General features: G+C 41.1%; 1 protein-coding gene across 5 annotated transcripts in view; it reads right to left on the bottom strand.

The window, feature by feature from the left end:
* LOC110394630 (chloride transport protein 6-like) overlaps nucleotides 15,304–20,476 on the bottom strand; it is a 73,761-nt gene continuing 68,588 nt past the window's right edge. For all 5 annotated transcript variants that reach the window (XM_021388579.1, XM_021388580.1, XM_021388578.1 and 2 more), the window contains 3 exons: nucleotides 19,516–19,612; nucleotides 18,434–18,529; nucleotides 15,304–16,400 (listed from right to left, as the gene is read on the bottom strand). In XM_021388579.1, coding sequence (XP_021244254.1) covers nucleotides 16,182–16,400; nucleotides 18,434–18,529; nucleotides 19,516–19,612 — 412 coding nt within the window. In that variant the 3' untranslated portion in view covers nucleotides 15,304–16,181. The remainder of the gene's footprint in view (nucleotides 16,401–18,433; nucleotides 18,530–19,515; nucleotides 19,613–20,476) is intronic.

The raw sequence follows: 20,476 nt of genomic DNA, 5'->3' as shown, positions 1-20,476 counted from the left end.
CCAAATCTACTTCATGTATGCAATTCCCTCCAATAAGAGTGGAGAGTGGTGAGCATATGTCGAGAGAAGAGTCAGTATTGTAAATAAATTATTGATAAGAAAAAATCTGCTTTCCAAAAGTTTTCCCCTTCAAAATAAAAGTTTTATGAAAATTTTCAATTGCCTGGATTCATCTTTGAATCTATGGCAGATTTTAAGGACTATAAAAATACAAATCTATGGGAATTAAATTATTGAGCATAAACAATGTGTGCCAAGATTGCAAGAATGATATAGAAGACAGCCACTGTATACCAATACCTTACAGTATCGCCATAACTTTGGAGATGTCAATGTCTGCTTCTTTCTGACAGGGCCTCTAAGTTCTGCTGAAGCAGCACTGCTTATCTGGTTACGGGCACCGTGTGACTCTAAAGCTGTCATTTTATTCTGATTAAAATGCAACATGAGAAAACTTTATTTTTACATTCCGCGCTCCTAGACCTTCAGTGCACAAAGATGATGTGCACTGAAATACAGATGTGCCTCATTACTTCTAATGCATGCACCGATGTTTTAGAATGAAGATGAAAGAACATTACAGTTATATCTCAAACTCCTTCTATCCTCCTAAACTGTAACTTCTTTCTCTGCATTGTACAGCCTTGTGTTTTAGGCAGCTTCAATTCTGGGTTTCCTATTTCAATTCATTCAAACTGTAATTTTTCACAAGATTTATCTTACAGTCTTTTTCTGTCTGTCCCTTAGAAGAAAGGAGAGAGAAAAAAGATTTCATGAAATGTCAGTGATTTGATTTCAATTATTCTGTCTTCCAAGTATTTTAACAATATTTCACCTAGGTGATTACTGATTGAAACAAATAATCTGTCATTTCTCTCACTCAAGCAGTAGTTCAAAATCAAACAGCAGCTCTTAATAACCAAAACATACCTTATTCTCATGTTCTAAGAGCCTATTTAGAGGACGATTCATATGGCTCAAACAGATATGTTTGTTTTTACCACCTTGTTCAGAGGGCATTAGTAATTAATCCAAATGCACGTGGGGTGAGACCACTCAGAAATGTACCAGCAATCTTAGAATTTTTATGCTATCCTTCTCCTACATAAACTTTCTAATCATTACATATATTGTAACTAAAAGCTAGACAATACTGAATTATTTTTGCCCAACATGCACACGTAAACGACAGACTGATAGGTAAGTCTCTCATAAGTCCTCTCTAAACTTATGCCAATTTTAAACACAGATTTCCATAGCCAAACTGCTAATCATTTTTTATCTCTGTAAAACTTTTTTCTCCATCCGTTGAGTGGAGAGTCCCAACAACCAACCTAAGAGTGGACTTCACTGTGGAAGCTGGGAGAGTAACAGTTACACAACGCCATATCAAACTGCTAGCGACCACCACGCATTGTTGGATCTGGATGTGTGGATACCACTTGGTCCAAATAAGGTTATTTCCTCAAGAAAGGTTCAGTAGCAAATGCAGAAAGCAAGTTGATACAGGAACCCTCTGCTCTTACTCTGCACCATCAGTAGCACAGAAATGGCTTCAATACCATCACGCCAGGTATATGAATGAATGATCTCAGTGCAGCTGCTCACAGTGAGGCCAGAGAAGTGCCAGCATAAGACAAATCCAGTGAAAAGCTTTATTTTAATCATTTCCCTCAAAAGATATGGATTCTTTGACAGTTTTTGTTTGTTTTTCTATTTTTTTAATACAAAGAAAAGCGCGCATTTCTTAAAAGTGTCCGCTTCTTTGACAATGAGAAACAACTGAGTTTGGGCAACTGCATGTGTGCTATTCTCAACTCTTTGCCTCACAAAAATAAGAGCACCCTGAAGCAGTTATTTGGAACTAACGGTCACCTGCATCTAAACAGGTCTACTGACTTTTAGGCAAATATACATGACGTTACTTATTATCTCCTAAAACTTCAACTTCTCCATTGACTACTTTTAAGCATCTCTTGCTCAGATGGCCAGGACCAGACTCCAGTCCCATGGGGAAATGGCTGTCTTTGAGCTTTTCATTCAGTCAGAACATACCGCACATAAAATGCACTAGAAATAACAATTAAAAAAATCATTAAAATAATCTTCTATCCTCCTAAGCTATCTATCATCTCGAGGAGGAAGCTACTACAAATAATGAAACTCAGCACCAAATGGCATGCTTTCTTGCTCACATGCAAAGGATCCCTAGCTCTTTAAAGAAAAAGCACCTGAAAGAGGACCCATGCACCAGCAGAACCCCACCAGAGTCTGCCTACATCTTTGCAGAAGAGAGAGAAGCTCCCATTTCTACAGTCTAGCTTTCTCCTCCCCTTGATACCTGGGGCTGGGTTTTATCTGGACTGAATGCGGTGATGCACAGCAGATCTCACTGAGCGGACCTGCTCACTGCAGCTGAGAAGCAGCCTCAGGACTCCTTGCGGGTCCATGGAGAGCACACCTGGGATTTGAGGTCTCCTGGGCTCACTTCTGCCAGTTCTGCAGACAGGCTGCTGGGGCCAGGAGGGCAGACCACACAGCTTGCTGCTGCAAGCACTGCCACGGCAACATAGCCACTCTTGCAACACGCCAGATCTCATGCCTGGTGAGCTGCTGGTATAAACAGCCGCTGCATCCTGAGATCCTACCTCAGGGAAGCATTTACTCGTGAAGAAGTGTGTGCTTACACACATTGCTGTGCTGCAAAGCAACATGTTAAATATTTGTTCAATCAGAGATTTACTCAAAAGAAAAGTAAGGGGAAGTTTCAGGGATTTTTATATTTTCTGGAAAGATTAAAAAGAGAAAACACAGAAAACACCACAGGGACAAAAAATCATAAAAATAGACAGAAAGACGTGATTAGTGCAGAATCATACATGAGCTACTTCAATACTGATCTGTAGCCTGCCTTTGGTGGACATCAGGAACTGGAAACTTGTCTACCAAAACTAGACAAGTTGTGAAAAATTAGGCCTTTAGGTTAAATACCCTAAAGAGGCTCTGTTATTTTGCAGCTTCAAGAAAATTAGCCTTTCATCAGTCCCAAGTATTCCTTGTACATCCTGGGTGTGCTGAAGGCTGGCTCATGTTTGTTTTTTACTCCTGGCATTCATAAGAGAAAACAAAAATCAAAATACTGATGTTACTTAACAATTTATGGTTTTACTTATCATAGACTTGAAAGCATCTGATATTTAATACATGAGTGCATTTATTCGTATATATTTGTCTGATCATACACCCACATCATTTCGTGGCTACAACAACACGTGGAATCCACAAATACCATAAACCATTACTCTTTGTCTGCAAACTGATGTGTGCCAACTACAGTGTACAAGATAATGAAACACTTCACGTATTATTGGCAAAGTATATGAGCTGTTAAATACGGGACCTCACATTCTTACAGCCAAACACCTGGCAAAGTTCAAATGAATTCCACAGGTTTGGTAAAAGCTCATTTTTTGTCACTTATTCCATGCCTACTCAGAGCCATTTCAGTTGTGTAAAAGTCAAATATTTGCCTTTCAGTGTCTGAGGAGGAGCATCTTTCCCATCACCCTCTCCAAATGAAAAGCAACACTAAAAGCTTAATACTCTGCCAAAATAAACCTTACTTGGAGTCTGAAAAGGTTTGGCGAGACCACCAAACCACAACCAGTGCTTTCTCTCCTGTTTCAGCCCAGTCACCGAAATCAGCTAGGATCAGCAGAACATCATGAAAAAGGCTTTTCTAAACACCTTCTGTTCAAGGCAAAACAGGAAGCTTTGTCACAAGTGAACCTGCTCATTGCTTCCTCTCCACAGCCTAAGAAGGTCAGACAGACTGCATGAGTCACAGAAAACTTAAAGACGACTGCTGGGGTATTCAGCCAAATAAATCCCAAATTTCAAAAGTCTTGAAACCTAACCATCTGAATGAGCCTCTCTTCAATGAGGCTGTTTCCTTAACCTCAGAATGGACATTACAAGGATCCTCCACACGTATGCCACAGCCTGCTTTTGCAGGCTTCAAACCTTCAAGTGGCTTGAAATTCCCATTTAACTTCAGTGAGTTCTCAACACAGTTTTAGCTTGCAAAAAGCACACTAATGTATATGAAGAGCATTCCTTTTCCAAACCAAACACATCCAGGTTCACAGTACATTTTGTTACTCAGGTATGCCCACTCATAGTTTACTGCACACCAATGCTGACAGAAAACTATTCTCAGAGATCTCGGCTCAGCTGACATCACAGTTGCTTGAAATGCTGTTATGGGAATCTTCTTTTCATAGCTGTATGATTTTAAGACAGCCCTTGTTCAGCATAACTCATCCTGTCAAAATTAATACGACAAAGTTTCTTAGAGATGAGACACTAATGGATAGGTGATGCACAGAAGAAAGGAATAGATCCATAGTGATCCAATGAATTCAACACTTCCATCTATGTGTGTGAGCTCTGAAGGGGAATAACGTCCAGGATCCTCTTGGGGGTTATTTAAAAGCCTATTAAAAGACTGGAAATGTACAGCAGAGAAGGATCTAGTCCAAAAGCAGGAAAGTTAATCAAGGATAAAGGCATTCAGAACGTCTTGCATCTAGGACATTGGCTAAGACCTGTGATAACCAAAGTTATTCCTATCTGACAGATGTTCAGTAGCCTACACAAAGTGAAACAGTGCTTCCACTGCAGTTAGTCAGTAGACAGATGTTTACATTACGGATGGAACTACATGGCAGTGAAGTTAAGCAGTTTTGCTGGGTTAATACACCAGTGATAACAGGACAGAGCTTGCAAGTTCGATACTGTTCACCCCACTTGCCATTCATGGGGTCAGTCCAGGTCGCAGCCACAGTGCCGTGCAGGAAGTGCTTACACTTCTGCTATCTGCTCTGTTTGCAAATATAGGAATCCAGACAATACAGCTTTTCACACAGACACTAAATCAGCAATTGTAGGCATCTTTTAAGTAATAAAAACCTCTCTTAAAGAATAAAAAAACAAAACGAAAAACAATACACGTGACAGTTGCTTATATTCTGCTATCCACTGAACTTTATCTTGAAAAGTAGCTTTCAAATGCAAATAATCCCAAATCTCAGTGACCCTGGGCTCCTTGAGAGCCAGTCTGGAAGCGTGGACTGACTGCTCTTGACTTCTTCCCCAGTGAATGTATGCAGCCAGACTGCTACAGCGTGGAGCTGTGTTCTTCAGATGATTTTGCTCCCAGAAACCATGTGTCTGTTCTGTTAAGAATACTGTATGAAGGAAAAAAGGAAACATGCAAGGTTCAAAAGGGTAACAAGTCAATTGCTACTGAAATGCAACATCCAAACTACTTGCGCTAATCCATTTGAGGGTTGTTTGCTGTCTGTTTGCCTCAAAGACTAATCATTCAAGAACCACTCTCTGAGGAAAGATTTTATTCCTAATATTTAACCTAAATTTCCCCTCTTTTAGTTTAAGCTCTAGCTCCTTCTCCCTGAAGAAGCCAGATGAATCTCTGGCAATGTCAGAACCCCAAGTACATTAACACACCTCACTGGCCTTGCCCAGACTCACCTGGGGCCACCCCACACCCCCACCCATAGCCCAGGAGCCCTATTTCAGCTCAGTCTGGGGTCATCCACCCCCGTCCAGCAGTGCCGTACAAAAGCCAGCCTCCAGCTCCACCACAGCCAGTCCCCTTCCCATGGGCCTGCCCAGACCTGATCCTCACCCCTAAAGGCCATCTAGTCCAACTCCCCTGCAATGAACAGGGACACCTACAGCTACATCAGGGATGGGGCATCCACCACCTGTCTGGGCAACCTGCGTCAGTGCGTCCCCACCCCTACTGTAAAAACTTCTTCCTTATATGCAGTCTAAATCTCCCCTCTTTTAGTTTGAAACCATTTCCCCTTGTCCTATCACAGCAGACCCTGCTAAAGAGTCTGTTCCCTTCTTTCTCATACCACCTCTTCAGATACTGAATAAACTTTATTCCAAAAAAACTGCGAGGAACGTCAGCCCCTTCAGCCGCCACTCGCGACGCCGGGTCTCGCAGCCGCCACCGGCGCTCGGGAGGCCGAGGGGAGCCGCCACGGGCCCGCCGCGCCGCCGCCACCCGCCGCCCGGCCGCCGCCACGCGGCCAAGGCGTTGGGCAGGGCGGCATCTAGCGGCCGCTGCTGGCACCGCCGCCCCCGGGCGGGGACCGCCTGGCGCCGCGGCGGGGGACGGGGCAGAGGCGCCGGGAGGCGGCCGGCGGTGCGGGGAGAGGCCGGAAGGCTGGGGCGGCTCCGCGAGAGGCTGCCGGGCAGGCAGCGAGCCCGAAGGAGCGCGCCCGGCCCGCACCCGCCGCCCGGCCGGTTTGGGGGGGGGGGGCTTGCCCCACTCCCGCCGCCTGTTTGGCCGCTGTCAGTCGGTGGTCTCTGTCACGGCCGGCTCTGCCCCATCTCCTGTCTGCCTCCCTCGGAATCATAATTCACCAGAAGTGTGACTTTGTCCTTTTAATTAAAAGCGAAGCGGATGAGAATGCGGTGTTCCTTAAGGTGCCATTTGCAGGCTGCTGGCTGAACGGCAGCCTAAACACAGGCTGCTGCTGCCTGCTTGATCCGTCGCTCCACACAGCCTGCATGATTACAGAGTCACAGAGTGCTAAGGTTGGAAAAGACCGCTAAGATCACCTAGTCAAACCATCAGCCCATCCCCTCCGTGCCCACTAACCATGTCCCTCAGTGCCACATAAGGGTCCCTGTCAGCAGCAATAACGTTATCCACTCAACAGATTTTTTTCCTCTGCTAAACTGATCAGTGTTATAGAGAATGGTGGGAGTAAGGCAGTACTTCTAACAGGAAATTACAGTTATTTAGCAGCCATGGAAGAACCGTCAGGACTGACTGCCGTGCAGTGGCTCCCACATGGAAGCAGGGTGGATGTGTGTCATGGCCTGCAGCACCGGGACAGAGAGCAAGTCCAGGAGGGGTGTTGCCACTCAGAGCCGCAGAGGTGTGATTGCAAAATACAGGCACCCAAACTGGAAACCAGACCACATGCAGCTTTTAAATCCATGTTCTCAAGAAGAAATGGCACGTAACTCTTAATGACATCAAGTGGTCACGACCCAAGTTTGAAATCTCATCTGAAGGAAGAGCATCTCTCCTAATCCAATTCCCACTATGAGCACATCGGGGCAGCGGTTCAAGGATGACTCGGAGGGAAGGCTGCCATGTCCTGACTCACCAGCACCGCTTCCTGCAGCCCGGTCTTTCAAGTCTTCATCCAGTTACCAGCTCCTGGAGTGAACCCTCTTATCGGGTGAAGTGTGATGAAGTCACAGCCCCCCAGACTCTATACATATTCTCCCTCCTCCCTGCTTTTGTCTGGAAATTTGTTGCTCATACTGTTCATATGAATATTTTTCTCACTAAGGTCCCAAGTTAAATTATTCATAAAATGAATCAGATTTGCCAGGAATTACATGTATTGTGAGAGTTAAGTTATTTTGTACTTATAGATGCCGTGATTCCATGAAAAGGCTTCCTATTAGGTTTTATTCTTGAAAAGTTAGAAACTTACCTGACAGTGCTCTTCCTATCAAAAATGCAAGTAGAATATATGCAGAAATATTAAATAAAACACCTCCCATTAGCAACAATGGATTTGAGATAGGGAAGTTACTCCCAAATGATTAAAAAAAAAATATTCCTCACTAGCTCAGTGATACTATGCATGCTTTATCTGCCTCCTCCAAAAAAACCACACCAAAAACAGAAGAGCAGAACTAAACAAGACATTTCACAGTGAGAGGTCAAATCTTTTAGCTGTAATCTTGGGCAATTAGCTTTGTCTGTTTTAGTTTGCTGAGACAAAGCTAATTAACGACTTCAAACACCATTTCTCAAAATGCTGGATCTAATCTTAAAATATATAAATCACGAGGGAAAGCTGCACATAGCCCCTGATCTGCTATGTTTATTTCTGCAGAGACCTTTCACACAGCTCTATTCAAGATCACTGAAGTGTACAAAACTAATGAAATTGTTTGAATTCACTTAGGTGAAATTTTACCAAATTGCCTTGGGTAGCCTTAAGGAGGTGTATTCTGAGCCTGCTTGGGCTGGGCCTGTGCAGATTTGCATTGAAACAGCAATTAGCCAGGAAATGGGCACAGGAGGCACTGTTCTGAACACATCTGCAGTGCAAGGCAATAGGAATTGAGCCCCCTGTCTTCAAAGTGAAAACAGGAGCACTCAATGCATGGCACAAGTCTGGAAAGCAACTTTGTGACAGGATAAGCAAGCGACAGCAAGAGTGAGTCACTTTCTATGCCAATATCCGGACTCTGAAGCAAAGAGAGCAAAATTTCCTGAATTTCTGCAAACAAAAGAAAGAATTCCCGCAAACAAAAGAATTCTTAAGCAAAGCAATGAGAAAGGTGCAATCAGTAGCAGGGATGAAGAATTAATGCCAAAGAAACATAAGAAGAATTAAAAAAAAAAAAAAAACGAAACATAAATATGGAAAGAAAGTAACACAGTCAAATGCATTGTGGAAAAATGCTGTTTTTACAACTGTATTACAACTAATATGTAATCAGTAGGAAATCAAAAGATGTTGTATGAGAGAGAAATGGCAAATGCTGATGCTGTTGAAGAGAAAGCAGCCACAGATGAACTATTAACCGATAGGGCATTAGGACTCCTGGCAGCAGTATCTAAGAGTGGCTTTAGCTGCCTGGTTCATGCACATGTTAATAGTATCGCAACTCCATGCCATGGGAAAACTTAGTGAATACCAACCCTACACCATAATTTGGTCTCATAAGAAGGAAACGCAGGTGCAGAAGCCAAAAGGGCCCTATAAGCCCTTTGACCAAGTCCTGGGGCTTGGACACCTGGGGACCCAGGAACACAGAGCCCACCACGAGAGCGCTCCAAGGCAGGTGCACAGCAGACTTCATACAGCTCAAGTCAGAGTAGCCAGCAGTGCTTTAGGACAGTGCTACAACATGAAAGGCAATACAAGCAATTCTGTCTTCATCTTCGAGGCCACAAATACAGGTCTACATCTCTGAGACATTTTGAGCCATTTCTGCCAGTGATTTGTTTCTCAGGGAAACTGCCTTACCAGACGTAGATGCAGCTATGAGTCTGCTTCCTCTTGAGGTGCTCCCTAAGCTCTTCTTCCAGCTCTCATTGCTCAGGCCTCCCCTGGAGATCTCCCTAGAGGTGCTTGCAGCTTTATTTTCCATCTCACTCACTGCACAAACCTAATTTTCAACATTTACTGTGGATTTCTTCTTTATTTTCTTTGGTCTTCCATCTCCATTGCCACCAACATGAAAATAATTTCCCTTCTGGCTGAGGGAAACAACAGGGAATAATAGATACAAAATGAGCATCTGTGGTTGAGAGGGGCAGACATTATAAAGAACAGCAAACAAATACAAAATCAGTTAATCCATACCAGAGAAATTACCAAAGACTACATGAGAAAAGAGATGCAGAGGTAAAAAAAAATAAAAACACTCACTCTGTCCTCCTGAGAAAGCCAGAGAGGCTGTTGACAAGTGAGTTTATCATTCTGTGTCCTGCCAACCTCCTATTACAGAATCCAGCGACCATGAGCCCACCCAAGTCAGACTGTCAAAAGAACTGGATGCTCTCACTGACAAATGTAAAGAGCTGTGGCAAAAGATGTCCTAACCCAAGAGTTTCACACACAGCACCTTACATCTTTTGACTGTTACAAAACCATCCTGAGTAGTTTCCAAAATCACAGCCAGGCCCTAATGAATAATTCTTGAAAACAATATCATGTTTTCAAAAATGTGATGTGTCTGTTAGTATGTTGAGTGTATAATTTTAATTTCTTCATTTGCAGTTACTCTGTGCTAATAAGCATTATGTTCCTTTCAAGAGACAGCAGAGAACAATGCTGCTGCATTCAATCAGGGAGATCTTCTGGAAGGAGGAGGAAATTGTGCCTTTCCAAGAGCAATTGAGCAACTTTTCGGGGAAAAGGCTTCTGGAGTGCAGAGCAGGTCACACAGAGAGTGGAGGCACAAGGGGCCTGCGGCACAGCCAGAGAGAGGAGAGCTCTGGGAGGCAGGGAGCACATTCAGAACCAAATACCCACAGTGATATAAGCATTCCTCCCAGGATGCTAGGAAGGTATTGAAGGTACACAGTGCAGGAAGACACTGAAAATTGTGGGCTGAAAGACCAGAACATAAGGAAACAGTGGTTAACAGGGAAGAAAGCAGAAAAGTGTTTTAAAACCTTAATTTCTATTGTCTCCACATTTCAAGGGGAAATGGTTTTAAACTGGAAGAGGGTAGATTTAGACTAGATGTCAGGAAGAAATTCTTTACCGTGAGGGTGGTGAGACACTGGAACAGGTTGCCCAGAGAGGTTGTGGATGCCCCCTCCCTGGAAACATTCGAGGCCAGGCTGGATGGGGCTTTGAGCAACCTGGTCTAGAGGGATGTGTCCCTGCCTATAGCAGGGGGCATGGAACTAGGTGATCTTAAGGCTCCTTCCAACCCAAACCATTCTATGATTCTATGATTCTTCTCTTTAAAAAAAATTCATTGTTCTACTTTATGACATAGTGAAGTTCATATGCTCTTTGGCAGCACATATACTAAAATTGAAATGAGATAGAGAAGATTAATGTGGCACCTGCACAAATTGATTTCGGGGTGATAAGAAGATTCTACAGTACAGAAAAAATAGACATACCAGAGCAAGTCCAGCAGCAGGCTGCAAACTGACCAGAGGCTGGAGCACAGGCATGTGAAGAGAGGCTGAGAGAGATGAGTCTGCTCAGTTTGAAGAACAGAAGGCTCAGAGGAGACCTGTCTGCTGCAGCTACCTGACCTCAGGCTACAAAGACAGAGGCAGAATGTTCGTGTAGATGCACACTGACAGGCAACAGACACAAACAGAACAGAGGAAATTCCAATTACATAACAAGAAAAAAAAATTAGCATGAAAGTGGTCAAATACTGGACTAGAAGGTGTGAGATCTCTATCTTAGGAAGTATCTAGAGATTGAGGGGGTATGACCCTGAGCAACCTGATTCAATCAGACCTCTTTTGACTGTGGAGTTGGACTAGACAACCTCTAGAGGTCTTATGTCTTCCAACATAAATTATTCTGTGATTCTATGAAATACAGCTTTCTTGATTCAAAGATCTACTGGTTTTAGATGCTAAAGTGAATTTAAAGACAAGGAGCAAGAAAGATCTTTGACAGAGGTCCAGTCAATGCTGTTGGCTTAAATAAATGTCATGATATTTTTGTTCATGGTTTATAGTGTTGTTGGCTTTTTAGATAAATATTACTGTTTCATATTTGTATGTCCTCTAAGAAACAGCTACCTTAGGTGCTTGATTCAGCAAGCCACTTACATTTTATATCTCTTCTGTCTGTTTTACGTCTGTGCCCTGCTCTCAATCCAAAGCTTTTGTCAAAACCAGTTCCATCCCGTTGCTTACCCCCACAAGGATTGAAAAAGTGTCTTCAGATGGCAGGCATATGGTTGCAAGGTAGTGAAGTTCCAGATACAAAGAGTTTGTTTCCCTTTCTATTTTCCTGAATGGAAATACATCCTCATCCAGTGCTTATGCTATCTTCCTACCTTTTAAATTACAAATGTTAGTCAAAGAATGATTAGGTTCCTTAACTGCATACGCATACACACTATGTATATACCAGACCTATTGAGGCTTGTGCATTTATTGCTTTCCATCTCATGCTTTCACAGAAAACCCATAGCTCATACACTTGCAGTGCAGACTCAGCACAGGTCCCTATGCTGTCCTGCTGTAGCTCAGGGATGCTTCGAGGCTGCTCTTTGAGAGTGCTTACTGGTCTATACAGGGCCTCCCAAATAGGTGCCATATAGCCCTCCATACTGAATGTGTTCTATAAACCAGGGACACACAACCAGACACACTTCTCTCTTGTGTTCAGACAGACAAAATTGGAGAGGTCTAGTCCCACAGCACACAACTTGGGTGGAGCTGTCATGCCTTCCCTTCATCTGCTCCACAAGTAAGAGATAGGTACTGAGATGAAAAGACATCAGGAGTTGAAAGTTCACCTTTCAGATTTGCTACAGATTGACTTTCCAATCCTCAGTAGTCTACTTCATATCCACATCTCAGCTCCATCATACCCAAGAGGGGTGGTTATAACATGATCACAGCAGAAGCTGTGGGACTTGTTATCTACAGAGCTCTTTGCTGAAGATGAATTCTTTTTTGTACTTCCTTCAAAATAAAATACGCAGAACCTGGTAATTCCCCACAGTCTCTCTGGTGGCAAGGAGTAAAGAATGTCCTGGGTGACAGAATGTGGAGCCTTTGCACAGAATCTATGATCCGAGATAACCAAGATTAGCCAGTTTCATGAGTTACTGCAAGTCACTCAACTATTCCAGTGCTTTGACCCCTCACAGGGGTGCTAGCTATCTGTCACAATCACAAATACTCTGGTTCTTTCAGAACCTCGAGTAAGTAGCAGTAACTCCTCCAAGTGTTCGAACTTTGATGCTGACATTCCCATGCCACACTGTTAGACATCCAGACAACTGTGCTGATCATGTATTTCCTCTTGCTTTTATAGGCCTTTCAGGAATGAACAAGCATTTCCTTGTATACTGCTGCAATTCCCATCACTTGATGGTCACACTTAATTAACCACTAGTTCAGTTGAGAGCTGGTTACATTTCATTTCATTAAGTGATTTCATGATCACCAGAGGTACACTGACAGCACTGTTAGCTGAAGCTATGTGAAAAGGGGCAGCAGAGACAACAGTAACATTCTGCAGCATTTCCTCGTCTGTGATTTTCCAGGCACTGCTCAAAGTACAGCTAGTTACATTTCTATTCCTGTTCAGTGTTTTGGCACAAGGCTATCTCAGCCCTGAGGTAAGAGACCATATCCTATGACGGGTACCTTTAGCAATGTTGGTTTCTGAGTCCTTAAAGTCATCATTTTTATATAAAGTATGTACTAAGAATTTCTTCATCTATTTTCCCTCCTTTGGACTCCTTCATCCATGGTCAGCAAATAAATGCAATTAAGGAAGGACAAAATCAAGTTTAAAAATGTAAGCAAGAATAAATGGGAAATCAAGAAATGTTAGAGGGTTCTACAGCATGATAAACTATGCAATTTAAAAATGCACAGCAGTTAATTGCAGTGTATGTAAATATCACACAACAGAAAAAAAAATACCAGGAGTGGTACATACACCAGATAAAAATATGCACGTTACAGGATATCTAAAAAACAATAGGTTAAGCATGCACGCCACAAAAACATTAAAACATTGCTCATTCATAGCAATGTTCTAACTGAATAGTAGGAAATTTGCATCACTGCAGTTCAAACCCAGATCTAAATTTCAGTCTGCCTGTTTTATAAGCCAAATTTAAGCTTAAGAGAGTAAGAAGTATTGGGAAAAACACCATCACAGAGGGTGAGATGAAAGAGGTACAGATGCATAGCACAAACCAAAAATATGCAATTCTAGTATGTAATTCAATATGTAATTCTGACTTGGATTTTGTTTAAAACTCTTTCTCTCTTTCACAGAGATCTGTGCTCAGAAATTGTGAGAAATCATAAACAATTTGCATTTCTCATAAATCTAATATTTTAGTTTTAAATATCCAGTCTTTGTTTGAGGTCAAATGATGAAATAGCAAAAAATTTACCACTCACTATTAGCAGACAAGAAGAAAAACAGAAGTATCTTGTGCTAAAGAGTCAAATGATTTGTCTACTTCTTGCTGCCATTCCTTAGAGCCTTATTTTATATGTGCATCATGGGAAACGTATATTGATGAAAAGTTTCCTACGGATTCCATCTATTTTCATGTTCCTATATGTATTACACCATTATGGCTTGTGATGAGATGGATTTGTCGCTGGAGTCAAGAATATTGAGGGAGCCACTTGTTTCAGGAAGTCCTGGGAGGAATTCTGTTTCATCTGTCTTCATGAATAGAGATATATTAAATAAAAAATAAAAAATCATCTAGCTATATAACTAATACTGTATGCCAGAATGTAGCATGTCTTCTTCCACCTAGTTCACAACACAGTTACAAGATGTTCTATGTAAATTGTGTGAACTTTTCATTAGAAATTTTACTTGTTGATACAGGTCAGAGGGATTCTCACAATGTCTTTTATAATTGGCTTGCACAAAATATTATTATAAATAGTTTATATTCCTATAATATTTTTCACACATGCTTTTCACAGGAACTGGTGGGTCCATATCATCGTTTCAATTTTAAAGGCAGAGAAAATGATATGCCAAGCATTTAAGTGACCTGTTCAAAGTCAGGTAATGAGTTACTGATATCCCAGCTGCCTCCAGCCCTCACACTCAGCACAGTACACTCCAACTACAGATTGCACTGAGGCATTTAGCCACAAATACTGTCAGCGAAAAGCAATTACATTACCCAGGCCTTTATGTACTTTGTATGCGCAAGAGATAATGAAAAGGAAATCAAAAGCTTTGAAACAAAACCACAAATTCACAATGAGGCTATTCAGATTTGATTATCACAAGAAAAGTTGATTCTTGCTGCGTTCAGGGGAAATCCCTAAATCTCTTCAGATTAGATCTCCTGTTCTGCTAGCACACATTAGCCAGTAAAACTCTGGACTCGTAAGGCCTAATTCCTTCACGATTTTTTTTGCATTCTTTGGGTAGGTAAGGCATAGGTCGACAGTGACAGCAACCTTACTAAACTGCTAATGAACAAAATATTACTAACTGTAACATGATCTGAATACACGTCCAGCTCTGTGCCTCTTGGGTGTATAACTGACAAGGCATTTCTCATCCTGTATAGGGCATATTTTAACTGACCCTTTAAAGAGCCTCTCTCACGTACCTACATACATTTCTGGTCTGCCAGCTGTTTGCATTGACTCGGACACTTGAGTTTTAAAGAGCTGTGCATTCTCTTGGTGCTACAAAAGCAACATTATTGTTAATTAAGACAAGATCCAGCAGGGAAAATAGGAGAAAATCCAACAAATCTTTGATTCATAAGAGACTCAAAGCTGCATGATTCAAATACCAGAAATTCATTTTCAGGAATTTGGCAACATTTTAGAACCAGTAAATTATTACTGTTTTTTCTTAATACTCATTATAACAACATTAATAGTGGTGAATTCCTTTGTGCATACTAGGTTTTGATATTCAAAGCTGTATGAATCCCTCTGGTATTTAACAGAATAAAATTAAGCATCAATTATGAAGTCATAGAAGGAGATCTAACAGTGTCTTCATCCAAAAAATTGTTCACATTAATTTATTAACGACCAACCCTTTCCAAGCTTTCAAACATTGCATGGCTACAAAATCATGAAGAATTATTTACTTTTTTTCTAGTTTCTAAATATGCTGCTATCAAAAACTACTCTGACAATTTATCATGCTGCTTCCCCATTATGAGAATTTGTTGCATACCTCCCTACACATGACCTGAACTAAAAATGTTTTCATATCAGGTAAAAGGAGAGAAAGAGAGACTATTCTAGCAGTCACAGAAGTTAAAGTACTGTAAGGAATAGAAAAGCATGTCAGGTTTCTCATTCACATTCAATTCTCCCTTTGGATTGCAGTAACACATAGGCCAGTAAGAAAGCCCAATCCCCTGTTCCTTTTGATGGGCTGCCTCTCTCAAGGCAGTATTTCCTTTCAAGTAAACTTACATGGTTCAGCATAAAAATGCCGGTTTGGAAACATGTTCAGTGGTTGAAAATTTAGTCCTAGCTCAAAGGCTTTGCCTGCATAACTTTGCTGCTAGGGGTCGTGACATTTTTTCATTGGGAGGCATAGACACAGTGTGACCAAAGACTCCTTAACATCCATCCCAGAGATCTGATTTTATATGCCTCTTTCATAAATACATGAATTCCTATTTTGCCTTGCAAGCATTTAAGTCAATGAATTTTGCAATCACTAAACAGCTGTAGAGACATAGCTCTAGCCTGCAACCCCACATATCTAGATACAACAGCTTGTAAGTATCTCTTCTCCAAAAGGGATCAAGTGGAAAAGCTCTGATTATTTTTTCCTGAAGAAGCACATGAGCTCAAACAAATCCTAAGAATGCATCCATAGCCTTAAATCCAGTATCCACGGCCTTAAATCCAGAGGCTACTCCCCCGCATCAGGGTTCTGAGGAGACAGCTGGAGCCTGAGCCTCTCCTCCAAGGGAAAAGGCATCAGGTCCTTCCTGGTGATCACACCAACCACTCGGTTCTGCAGGTCGACCACAGTGAGGTGGCGCAGCCCCAGGGTGCGAAAGATGATATACGTGCGTTGCAGCGAGAAATGAGCTTGGACTGACATGGCCGATTTGTTTATGTATGGCTCCTGTAAGACAAAGAGAGAAGACACAGGGGGAATACAAAAATGTGAGTGCATCCCTGCTACGGGGGACACAGAAGGTAGAGGCCAGGGTGAGAGAGGTCCCAGACTTGAGGGACATTAGTTTTTCTCCCATGTACTCCATCCCCTTAAAATGTCAGGAGATACCATAGTAAAAAACACTTTCTTTTTTGCTATACCATTAGGTTTACTCTAAATGAGCTTTTATGACTAGAATGTTCCAAATTGACGTGGTCTGAGTTCTCACTTGGAAATAGCCAATGACCCCAATATTTATTAAGTCTTAGATGTTTTATAGTTGCTATTTCATTACACAACTATTTCTTATATCCTGTAATATTTTTCAGTAAATGCTTATAAAAGTCAGTTCACATAGAAACATGGACTGTGAAGGAAGAGGACAAAGAAAACAATCAAATGCCTCTGGGAAGAAGACGACTGCAAGTATTGAAGTCTGGTCATGGAAAGCAGTGAGGACTATAACTTGATAGGAATGCAGCTAAACTAATTTTGTTGTTAACCAAGCTGCCCTTTACAGCTTATATAGATGTTCACTAAGTTTTTACTTTTCACGTAATTATATAGCATCCTACTTGTGACTTGGACAGTTTCTGTCAGGGAAGGTATATTATGCCTCCCAGCGTATTCTTTCACGGAGGAAAAATTAAACAAGAAGATGATAAGATAAGATAGAAGTAAATGCACATTACAGAGTGACATGTCCATTCTTACGCTTTTGTTTACAGGACTGAGGAAATATTCAAAGACATAAGGAGAAAAAAAAATAAAAGCAGAAATGTTTTCTTTCTTCCATGCCACATACAATTCTGCTATGGAATTCACTGCCACAGGAAATCATTAAGCCCAAAAACTTCAGAATGAATATTTCTGTGGATGCCATAAAAAGACCTTTCATGAGCGATAACGAGTTTTTGGAAGAGATACTGAACTTTCTGCTTCAGAGACACCAGGGACAGAACGTTACGCAGCAATGAGAAACCTGATTGAACTGAACGGGTTGCCCATGACAAAAAATATTGTCTGGCCCAATAACTCAAGCACTGGATTCAGTCTCAACAGAGCTGGCTTTTACTCCCGTGCATGACGTGCTTTTGAACCTTGGAAAGTCATTTGTTCTCTCTTCACCTCAGTTTCCCCATCAATTAAAAAAAGCTATTGAACAAAACTAGATAACGTGTTTTAGGAGTATTGTGGTTCTTGTAACCTATCTTTCCTGATAGCTATCTCAAAACGAGGAATCTAGACTAGATGGATCTTAATCTTCATTGAACGTGAGTAAACAGGAGTTGATATTATCTTTTTAAATAAAACCCATCTGAATTAGGCTCTCTCTCATCTTGATTTCTCACTGTGCCCACTACTTCAGTTTCAGTGCTGTAGGCTGGAAATTCACTGAGGCAGAAACTACATTTATTTTGTTTATAACGTATTTATTTTAGGGCTTGTTCAGTATACCAAACACATTATTGCTTTTGGACCCAGTATTTTAGTACAGTATTTAGGAAACAAATGTGGCAATGTCATAGCAGGGATTAAAAAAAAAAAGGAAAGGGAGAAGAAATACAGCTTTATTTATAAGTTGATGTATAGGCACTGTAGCGTAATGGAGACTAAAAACTCAAAAGCATTGCTTTATATTTGCTTTATAGGTCTATAAGAGCCAAATAGTGACATTTAAATGATCTATTCCATTAACATTGTATCATTTTGTCAATCTGGAATGTATTTTAATCAAAAGCCCCCTTGAAATGGTCTCCTTTGTTGTATTTTCTTTTTGGCTCATTTTATCAACATCTGTTATGTTTATACAATATGAATTAAAACTTCGGAATGCTGTTTGTACTCAGCTACTTTTGTTGAGAATGTAACGTCCCAGGATTGGCAGTGTTTATGTAAATCAGTGCGGCTGACACAGCCATCATAAACAAATGAGAAAATATAACAAACACATTGTTCATGAAGGAAATGTTTGTTTTTAGAGTTGGCTTCAGTCTTACCAGATTGATGAAGAGTTGCTGATACCGGGGATCTGTAGTGTAGCGATTCAGCAGCATGGCCAGGCGCGACGGCTTGGGCAGCTTCTCCACTGTTATCTGGAACAGGCAAGAATCCATTTCTCTTTCTTTCCGCACTGCACATTAGAACCCACGGTTCAAAAGCCTTCTAGTTTGTCTCTAAGAACAAGTTTTCTAGCAGAGCTACTCTGGCAGAGCTTGTCCTTTTTAAATTCTTCTGCCAATCAAGCTTAAACTAGCACTCAAAATAAAACACTCTGTACTTTAATTTTTTTTTTTTCTTAGTGAAACTGTGTCTCTATTAAGACAATGTCAGTTATACCAGCTTAGGGGTGAGATTTTCCACACTGTTACTAAGTGGTAATTGCATGATGAAATAGCGCAGAAAAATGCAACAAAACTGGCATCGGCCGTCAGCTGAGCGTCAATCCTTTTCCATAGGAATTCCTATTTGTCCTTTGACACCTCATCCCATGCATAATTGCCCTGTTCATTCTCAGTGTTGTTTTGCCAGCAAAATTTCCACGTGCAGACCAATCCTCAGTGATATATGGTGACTTTCCAGTTATGCCTGTATAAACTGCTCGAACTCCATTACCAGTCTTGTTTTGGTAACACGTGATTTTCTTTTACCACACTTCATGTTTACTATTCCTAAAAATCCTTCAGTCATCTATCGAAGCAAAGAATGCTACATGCTTTTCAAGTTTGAAAACTTCCACAAATAGTAGTCACTCACAGAGGTGCTATCCCATACAGAATTAAATATTATAATCTGGTGTTTGTAGAGAAGTTGGGAAAGAAAGGACTGGAACAGCCTATTTGAGCAAGGACATGCTTTGCCAGTGCTCTTGTGCAACTCTCAGACTCTGAGTGGCATTATGGTTTATGACAGCTGTCCCTGGAAGGTCTCTAGTCATCTTTTAAATTTAAATTGTACCTGACCACTTCTTCTTTCTTCTCAGCCACATTAAATGAATGAATGTTCATTCATGTTGAATCATCTAACTCACCCAATATACTCGCTGATTAAGCAGGGATAGAACTGACAGAAAAGATGTTACCTTCTCATACTGCAGAGGATGTGAGAAGGAGAAAGATTTGTTGTTTGTCTCTGGTTCAAAGATGTGCTCATTCTCCAGCAGCATGCACAGTTCTAACCTAAAGGTGTTTTTTAAAGAAGAAAAAAAGCATAAAAGAAAGAAGGGGACTGCATTCAGTATAAGGGGCAAATTTTAAAAAGCAAGCGCACAACGTTTTACTATCCATCGGATATATGATGGATAGAGTATTAGCAGGCCAACCACATATTTCACCTTCTTAAACTTCCATCATCAATTACATTATCGCACAGGTGTCTTCTGGTTTAGGTTTGGCTAATTGAATTATAAGACATCACCTACCTACACATGACCTGGATCAACCAGCTTGGCAAGAACAGCTTATGCAGTAGTTTGCACCCAACAAAGCAATATAAGTACTAAGCAAATACAGCTATTTGCATTTAAGTAGATAGACTGTTGTTCCTTCCCACATCCTTCTTAAGTAACATCCATATTAAAATGAGATCTGCAAGAAATTCTTGTCCCATTTTAAATCATCAGTGAAACCTTTTCTCACAGTACTGCTCTCTAGAATTCATTAAGGCATTTAATATTCTTGCTGACTTTGTCACTTGGTTTAGGATATCTTAATCAATTATTACATCTTTTCAAAAATTTTTTTAGAATTCTCCCCTTCCACACTACTCATAAAAAGGCTTGACAAGCAATATATTCAAAATATCACTTATATCTCAGTGTTTCCTTGCTTCACCACTGTATGCACACACACACTCCATCCACACTACCCACTTCCAGCCTTTTAAATACGTTTAGATAACAAACATCTTGGAGACCACCACAAAGCTTTTTATTTTGTAACATGCTTAACATCACCTTAGCCCTCCTCCATCTTACATAGTTGCAGCTAGCAGCTACTACAGCAGTGCAAAGACATGCAATGCACTGCTAAATGATGTGCTTG

This window comes from Numida meleagris, chromosome 2 (genome assembly GCF_002078875.1).
Source record: "Numida meleagris isolate 19003 breed g44 Domestic line chromosome 2, NumMel1.0, whole genome shotgun sequence".
Taxonomy (NCBI): domain Eukaryota; kingdom Metazoa; phylum Chordata; class Aves; order Galliformes; family Numididae; genus Numida; species Numida meleagris.
This window is presented reverse-complemented; position numbering and strand designations above follow the sequence as displayed.